Below are 9,561 nucleotides of genomic sequence, written 5' to 3' on the forward strand. Positions count from 1 at the left end.
TACAACATTGGTATAAGCAAAACTCGGGCTGGCGGTCTAATTGTTAAAATAAGATAAATATATTTCGATTCTACGTGTTATAGTTCGACATCCGTTGCAAGCTTGGTTAAATCGGAAGATATGTATGGTTCGAGCGACGATCAGCTGAGAGATTTGAGGGTACGTTTTTCGTATTTTTAAAAGCCTCAAATTTACTAGAAATTAAAAGACTGATATCTCCAATGTAATCTTGATCAAGAAATAGCCATTCATCCAAAAAAAAGATTATTTACATGTATTGGGTTAGTGATTTCATAAAGAAAAAAGTGGGGGAAATGTAACGAAACCGAAAGAAGTGTTATGGAAGCTTCTATGGTTTCTCCATTTGGTTGCCATATTTCAAGACAAGATTAGTTCACTAGGTTATGTCAAAAACAATCAATGTATTAATTTTTGGTGCTCCGAAATTGACTTATTACTATATTTTTGCTTTTTTATATTAAAAACTATTCTTTATAAGAAATATTGCGATGAGTAGGCAATTAAACGTTCAGGGTTGATAAAAGGGCTTTCACAGATCTCGTCTGAGTTGGAATAAAGTGGACGGCTATTAATCAACTTGGTCTCTTACATATGCTGTCCGCTGCTCCTCTATGAAAGATAAATTCTTGGAAGAGGCGTCTAATGCCTGTCTCAGGGATTTTATGAGACTTTCAGCCGCTCCATTTAAGTAGCTAGCTCGTGGTATGTTCTATTCTTTATGAAAAGAACATGAAAATTCTTGTGATAAGATACTATGGATTCTGGGAATATCCCAATACTGCTTTGCTTCTTTAAGATTATGTTGTGCCCGAATAAATTTTGTTCCGCAATAAAATTTGGTCCATGTTTATCATAAAAATATGTTTTATCGTAGCACATTAAAGGAGTTGATTCGTCATTATATTCAACCCAAAATAGTAGGCCCCACTCCGCTAAATCATGATTGCATGACTGCTCCGTTGTGGCAGAAGAAGCATTACTGTACAGAGTCATCGACGGGATAAGTTACAAAGCTACTGTTAGTGACTTTGTTAGTGTGTTTGCTCTACGCTTTCTACTGTTTTGAATATTTCAACTTTTATGACAATAGCTACACTCACTCTACTTACGTCAGACGTAGAAAGATTTTATCCTATTCTTAGTTTTGCGTGATCACCGAATGACGAAGAAAAGTAAACTCAAACGCAATATATCAACATGCGTTGGTCAGCAACACCAAGAGCGTTAGAACGTCAGGTAGTTGCAACCCGAAGAACCTGATATGCCCTCCACATGCACTGCTTCGAATTCCAGCTCCAACCTTTTTTACTTATGTAAACACCAAATGATTTGTGGATGAGAAGACGAAGCATGTCTAGCCTGGCAAAAGAAAAATGGATTTCCTGCACCATAACATTTTATGTTTTTTGCTTTGCGTGAACTGAGTTTTTGACGGTGATTTATATAAGGATACCGAAGATGCTCTCAATAATAGTGATAATTCCAACTAGCGCGGCGTAAAAACTCGAGTCAAGCACGTCACTGGGCAAAATGTGCTTGGATTGTGTTGGCTGTCATAAGGATAGAACTACAAAATTTTGAATCTCCAAAAGCAAAGGAAATACTATATCGTCACTTAATAGTCACATCTATGTGGCCAAGACATGCATTAGCAGCCCTCGTTTAATTTTATTTACTGAAAGCGCGTAGCAATTGCCATCTGCTAAGCAACATCTTCCATTTCAAAATTTCCCGCTTCTGCTTCCCTCTTCTCGGCAGTGCTATTTTGTGTAACTTCCACGTGGTGCTTGGTTTTCCGAGCAGGAACACATCGGGGACATCGCGGACGCCAATTCCATTCTTCAATTGCTGCCATAATGGAGTTTAATACACTTGACACAATGCACAGACCTATCACACATTCTATCATAAAGAAAATAGTAAGAGAAATATGATGTTTTTCCTCTGCCTCAAATGATTTTGGCTTGGTTGGAGATAATCGCTGGATCCTTGCAGTCATCCTATAAGGTACGTAATCACCAAAACCAATTGTTGTACATGTCACAAACCAGAAATATATTCCCTCAACGAGAGTCGAATGCTTCCAGACCTGTAGCAGGCCACCGATGAGAAATGATACATTCATTAAAGAAAACAAGATCACAGCGCTTTTGGTTTGAACTTGTTTTGGTTCGAGCCTCTTAAGAATTTTCTTCTCGAACTTTGTGACAGTTAAGCTGACCGCACTGGCGATGACTTCTCCCACTGACTTTAACGCGAGCATTGTTATGGGAATCCCGAGTAAAGAGACGAAGATGCACAATATCTGTCCTTTGCGTGTTTGAGGAGTGATGTAGCCATAACCTACGAGAAAAGAGTAATTTCAACTTAACATGATTTTGTAGGTAGCGAAAAAAATATCAATACTTTTTCCGCCTTTTTGATGAATTATCTTGTACAGTAAAAACCCGCATATAAGAGCCTAATGATATAAGAACCTACAGGCCGAAATTTGGCATTTAAATACACAAACATATAAGAACCTGTTCAGCCTGGCAAAGAAAAATAGGTTCTTGTACAAAACCAATCACTCCATTTTAATTGTGTGAGAAACTTCTGACAAAAAGTTATTGTGTATATGTTTTCTTTGATTTACGTTTGTTTGGATTTTCACTAGAAATATGTTTTCCATAAAGCTACAGTGCAATATAGATGATTTGAAATCTAAATATCTTATAAAATGGAATACATTTTGTATTAGTAGTACAATATTTCTACCAATGGTTACACTACGACAACCTCTGAAAACTAAGAACCTATTAAGAACCTAATCAGCCTGAATTGTAGAAAACTACCCTAAAATATAAGAACCTGTTCAGCCTGACCTCGAAAATTCTAGGTTCTTATTTGCGGGTTTTTACTGTAGTTAAATAGATAGTCAGACTTAAAATTATGAAGGTTACTTTGTTTTTTAAGGTGTTATTAATGGTTAAAACCATTTACTGAAATCGTCTTTAAAGAACAAAATGCCCGAATGTAACAATCTTTGTTACTACCGAAGTTATCATACTATTGCCGGTATCATTTTTATTGGCTGCTTGCTACTTTCTAATTTTTACTAGTGGTCAAACAATAGTTTGTGTTCGGTCATGATTGTGCCTTATAAATGAAATGAAGGCTGGTTTCAGAGGGAAACCTTATTGCACTACATGTATGTCCTAAGGTCCAAAATAAGTATCAGAAAGTGCTATTTCTCCTGCTTCAACTTTCATCTGCTCTGTTTTGACCAAAAAATGTGGGACAACATTGGGTACTGGGTGCAAGTTATGAGGTAAAACCATTGCAGTTGAAACCCCATTACAACTGCTATGTTGTGGTAACTATGTCACAAGCCTAATATAACGGCATTGTAAGCCAATCCCCAGACTCTGTGATTAATTTTAGTTTATTTTAGTTTATGACGTTGTTAGCCACAAATTGCACGTGATATAGAGCAGTTATACTTCCGTCCCAAACCGCATTTTAGTTGGCTTTGATCGTGTTATCAACCAGATCAAACGTTTTTTAAGAGGTCTTTTCGTAGAAGAACACTGAAGTTTTAGTCTGGAATCGGCATTGCGGGACTGTTATTTTACGATATGATCTTTGATTCGTGGCTTGTCGTAATAAATTGATTCAAGTGATTGTCCATAAAGTATTTCATTGCGTTATTGGTGTGTCTTAACTCGAGCGAAGTCAGTCGTCGTATAGCTTTGACGGCCGGCCGCTACACCTAATTTTCATGCAGTAGACCACGCGCAGAATGTCACTGGCACATAAGATAGAAAATGGCTCGCCGGAAGAAGCCAAAACGTGTATCCACTTTCGTTTAAAAATGACTTCTGTAAACTTAGCAAGGACCACTTGAACAAACAGAAGCAATTTGTAGCTGGGTTTTCGTAAAGATCGGGTTCAGCAATGGAGTGAATAATACAAATTGAAAGAGTATTTGATAATATTGCAATATTTTAAGCTGTCTCATATTTAAACGCTGCTAAATGTTAAGAGAACACGTTTCTTTCTTTCTTTTTTGAGCAGAAAGTTCCATTTCATTTCATAGGCAGTTGAAGATTATAATTCACGTTATATAGGGAAGCCCAGAATTCCCCAGTGTAATTATAGCGCTCTGTCAAGAAATTGAATGTACAATAAGATGTAAAGTGATGACAATCTCGGAACCACGTCGTATTAAATTAAACAACAATATATTATAGGTTCCCTAGCGGGAGCGTAGTTTCTCTTACCAATAGTTGTCAATGTTTGAAAGACGAAATCGACTGCATTATAATAATCCCACTTTGGTTTAGGTGCGCTTAGTGCCTCATACGCCACGTTAGAAAAGTTGTTAAACCCCTCGATGGACATGTTGTACTTAGATGCCATGGAGTCGTATAGCGAGCGTAGCATCTGGTATTTTACCATGACATCGTCATTTTCCGTTTTCTCTATTAAAACAAAGAGCCAAGCGTTAAACATACTCCACAGAAGAAATGCAAAAGTCCGAAGAAGCGCTTTTTTCCAAGGTAGGCTCATCTTCCACACTTCGCACCTGCACTAGTCAAGCTGTCTTCTGGCATAATTTGTTTTCGGTTGTTTTCGTCTGCTCGAGCTTAGCAGCAATCATATCCTAAAGTTAAAAAACATCGGACCGTGAGATATATGTCCTTAAAACATGCAATACCCCGAAGAACTAGCAGAAAGTCGGTCAAATACAGCTATCTACATGTGTCTAGTATAACTGGGAATTTACTTTTCCCATAAGTGTTATTTCTTTTTCAACGAAATTAATTCAAGCTTACCATTACAAATATTTAAATACGTGTCAATCGGCATGAAAATTTGTCCTTGGAAAGCAGCAATAATTGTAGCTTCAGAATTCGGAAACATCCTGTGTTTGTTTTCGAAACGTATGTCGCTTGGTTGAACGAAAACTGGCTTATATTTTGGTTCCGTAATAACATAACCTGGTTGACATAGTCCTTTAGCATCTGTCTGTCTTTCGTTGTGTGAAATAACTACAGCTACTCACTTACTTTCTTACTTGCTCCGCCACTCGGTCACTCACTAATTAACAACTCGCTCATACGCGCGCTTGTATTTTTGCCTGTTTGCCCGCTTGCTTGCTTGCTTGCTTGCTTGCTTACTCAATTCCTTGCTCTCTTCTTGCTTAACTGAAGTAAAACTTGCTTTTTTCAAAAAAAATGTGTTTACTTTTGTGTTGCAAATTTCCCATTTTGCCGCACTGGTAACATATTTCCAACATATATTATTTCCCATGCACCAATCAGATAGCCTGTATGCTGTGAAACTAATTAGTCGTTTTATGAAGGGAATCTATAATGTATGTTCAAACATTTTGTTATTTACCGTTAGTTCCTGAAAACTACATGTTTTGAAACTAAAAAGGGAATTTCACCTCTGCGATTTTTAACCAAATGTCGCTGCCATAATACGATTAATGCCAAGTATTATAGTTTTTGTTTTCTTAAGAATCGATCATGGAAGCGCCTGCGTTTAATTGAAAAAACAGCGGGATGAATGGTTAACACAGAAACAAGTCTAAAGGAAGCCGTTTAACATAATAGCAAATGTGATACTTTAACACACACAAAAAAATGAAGCACATCGTTCAAACTAAACCACAGTGGATACTTTGCGTATTAACTATCATTCGAATTTTCAGTTTCCGTATATATATATTTTTTTCTTTTTGCCAGACCTTAAATTTTAATCGCTTTTGTCCAAAAACAGGGTGACCACCAGCACTTAAGGACGGTGCCTACTAATACCGAAGTATTTTTGTGCGGTTTATGACTATGCGGGAAAAGCAGATCTTAGCAAGGGCTATTGGAATCCAAAAAGAAAATTGGGGGTAACCACGCATTTTTCAGAGATAATTAAACATAAATATCTCTAAAAAACGCCAAAATATAAAGCAATGTATGGGATTTTTTGCTAAATTGAAGCGTAATTATCTCTGAAAAATGCATGGTTACCCCCAATTTTTTTTGGAGATACCAAAAGCATTTGGTAAGTTCTGTTTTTTCCGTATAGTTTTAAACCGCGCAAAAATATTCCTGTATTAGTAGGCACCACCCATAGGAAACCCGAGTATCTCGAGATGCGCATAACGTATGCGCAGTAACAATAGTAGGCACCGTCCTTAACTAAATACAGCAAAAAAAAACTCATATTCCCTGGACTGAGATAAGACATCAACCGCCTCGGTCTTTCGTTTTAAAGAATTTTGTCTTTGTCATAGAGTTGGTCAAATTTAATATAAACACACTGTGAGACTACAAATTGCTAATATATTAAGCTTGGTAAAATTAGCTACCTAATGGACGGTATAATCTCATTGAAGTTATAATTCATAATTCCTGTTCGAATGTAATCGATGATTTTTGGTTCACGTCAGTAAGAGGAGACGAAAAAACTGCAAGGTGCCAGTTTCTTCAACTTATGAACTTTTCCCGAAATTTGAGATTCTTCAAAATCAAGAAGTCTTTGTTTGTTTCTGAGCCAATTTTTTCCTAACGCTTGTAACGCTTTGCTTTGACACCAACTCTCTGGTATACTCAGTACTTGCTTTTCCCCTGAAGAGAACATAAAAAGTGATTGGTAGAAGCGAATCTCATGCTGAAGACAAGCCCGGAGCCTTTAAGATGATTCCACTGAATTGCATTACGCATCCCCACTACGAATAATTTCTTCAGTCATTCCTGCGCACACAAGCACATGAACATGCAGAACATTGCTTTTGAGCTCTGAGTACCCATCCACACTGACGCGTTTTCGTTTCTGCGTACACTGAAACGATCAAAAACTCTGATGAAAACGGAGAGTTTTGAAAATGCCTCGGTTTTTTGTGTGGACAGGTAAGACTTTTGAAAACGGTGACGTAACTAGCGTTACACAATATCGATTCCAGTCCAAATCCGAGCATTAACACAAGCACAACCCTTAGTTCCAGACGTCGTAATCGTTTTCGAGCGTTTCGAGTGTGGAGAGGTGAAAACGATACGAAAACACTAATGTGGACGAAACTATTTTTCTACACTTTCGGCGCCTGAGTCGAGGCTCGGCAGCGGATACATTATTGGTCGTTCCTCTCAAAGAAGCCGCATGATGATCCCAATTTCTATCCCACATTTTTGTAGAAAATAGGACTCTCAGTGATATAATCAAATTCAAACATTACAAACTCGCGCCCATTGGAAAACGTCGCTCGTGAGAAGCAAATGAGCTCAATTTTGAATGTCAAAGACAACCAACTTTTTTGTATGGGTAACCCACTTTTTCCAGGGAACGAGTTTCAATGTGTGCGATTTCGTAATGGAATTTTTCATCTCTCTTGGAATGGCTATAATAATCGTTTGTTAGACGCATTAACTAGTAGTAGCGTGAAGAAGCTCAAAATTGCTCTTTTATGCCAGTACTTTTGTTTTTCAGTAACTTTAAGCCTCTTTACTGTTACATTGGTATGCAAGTAGCGTGCGGAACAATGCGTTTATTAATTTTTCTTCAGATACCATTGAAGTGACTTTACAATTAATGTTTTAGTGTACAGTAGTTTTTAGAAGTCAGCAATCAGAGAATATTTTCCACGGGCTTCAACTTTCATGCATCATCAAAGGGCCTTTCCTGTGCATTTGACATTTTCCTTCCTGATATTTAAGAATTGCCGTTTAAAAACCGGTGAGCATAATTCTTAGTACGTGTCTTTCAAGCTATTACCCGATGATGAAGGATATTTTATGCTAATGTAATCTGTTCTTCCTGTCGTGTAACAATGTCTGAACGCAGACGTATTTTATACTTTTTCGTCCGGCTGACAGATCGGAGAATGATGTCCGAGGCTCAAGGATTGTCCAAAAAATAAACAGTTCGCCGAGAAACGAAACTTGAGGGTATTATCACCCAATATACCAGCGAGCTTGAAAAGAGGTCATTTATAATGGTAATTGACCTGAGTCTGAAATCATACGCGTGATTTCAAAATCGAACGAGCGCGCAGCGCGAGTTTGATTTGAAATCACAAGTATAATTTCAGACCAAAATTGCACAAGACGAAGTTCAATTACCACTTTATTACACCTATTTTGAAATCACACAGTTTTATTGTCAATATAATCTTTTATTTTTGTGGTATTACATTTTCATTTTGATGGGCTAAAAAAAAAGATTCGATTTAGAGCAAAAAATAGTGCGATTTGGGAATAAATCGCACTGTTGACAGCCAATCAGATTGCAAGGATCACCAATGATTTCTAAACCGGTGTAATAAATTTTATAACCTTCCGATTAATTTCTGAAACGCGCGCACTTGACTGTGCAAAAGTCAAAACATCGAGTGATGGCCACGGAATAATTCCAAGCACATAAATACAAGTTGTCTAGTTTACTATATTTTCTTAAAAAGCGACTGAATTACAACAGGTAAGATCTAAAACAGTGACATTAATTCTTTGTGTTTTCTTGTAGTTTTCTTTGTACCGCGTGACGTGTTTTCTCCAACACGAAAGCGCAGAAATTAATCACCGGGTTATAATTCTTGTTGTTATACCTCCCGACTCAAATACGTTTTCCAGGTGCAGCAAAACTTGTCACGTGCCATGGGTCAAAACTTACTAACTCCCTAGGGAAACAACAACTTGAACTTTCGACTCGTACGATTTGTGTGCCAGCCCGTGTCAAGAAAATAACTTTTTTGCAGTCATGGCAACTAAACGCTTTCAAACAAGAAATGAAGAAGAAATTCAACAGCTTCTTTTTCGAGACAAAAACTCGAAGTCTACTGACAAGGCCATCCACAATGCAGTAAAAACGTAGAAAGACTTCTGCAAATAGCAAAATTTGGACGAAAGCTTTCAAGATTTTGCAATAGAGTCGTAAGGTAACACCCGTATATAATTTCTTCTATTTCTGAGTTGGGAGGTATAACAAAACACTTAATGACTGGCCCCACGGGAAACAGTGAGTTTTCTTTCGCTTCGGGGAACATTGAGGGTCGAGGGGAACTAAACTCACTGTTTTCCTTGGGCCAGTCATTAAGTACCTAATATCATCCAGTAAGGATATTCAAAAAGCAACACACAAGAAACATGAATAACACAACCGGAGCCATAAAATGGTAAAGGTATGTAACAGAAGACATAATTTTAAGAGGGTTAAACTGACAAACTGGAAAACTTATGGCCCTCTTAAATGCAAAAAAAAATTTATTAAATCAAACTCAAAAACCTACACTTACTATATAACTTTATAGCCATTTGGAGGAGACAGTCAAGCAAAAAGTTATAGTAAAAAGCTGATAAAAATATTTATCAGCAGAAAGTGATTGATGGAAATTAATAATAAACGACAAATTATACGGTTATAAATAACACGTTATACCTCTAAAGAGCTCCTTTTTAAAAGAACAGAGAAGGATGTTGAAACCTGAAGAAATAAAAACTAAAATATTCAATCCGTAATAGATTCGTTTCGATTATATTTTAAAAACGAAACAGCACTATTTAG

General features: G+C 37.1%; 1 protein-coding gene across 1 annotated transcript; it reads right to left on the reverse strand.

The window, feature by feature from the left end:
• Window positions 1-383: 383 nt before the first annotated feature.
• Window positions 384-4,660, reverse strand: LOC146472634 (potassium channel subfamily K member 3-like). The gene is made up of 2 exons (XM_085119388.1): window positions 4,284-4,660; window positions 384-2,364 (listed from the first exon to the last, which is right to left on the reverse strand). The coding sequence occupies exons 1-2, from the start codon at window positions 4,570-4,572 to the stop codon at window positions 1,724-1,726; spliced, it is 930 nt and encodes a 309-aa protein (XP_084975514.1). The 5' UTR covers window positions 4,573-4,660; the 3' UTR covers window positions 384-1,723.
• Window positions 4,661-9,561: the final 4,901 nt, after the last annotated feature.

This window comes from Pavona decussata, unplaced genomic scaffold, assembly GCF_977016875.1.
Source record: "Pavona decussata unplaced genomic scaffold, jaPavDecu1.1 SCAFFOLD_98, whole genome shotgun sequence".
Lineage (NCBI taxonomy): Eukaryota > Metazoa > Cnidaria > Anthozoa > Scleractinia > Agariciidae > Pavona > Pavona decussata.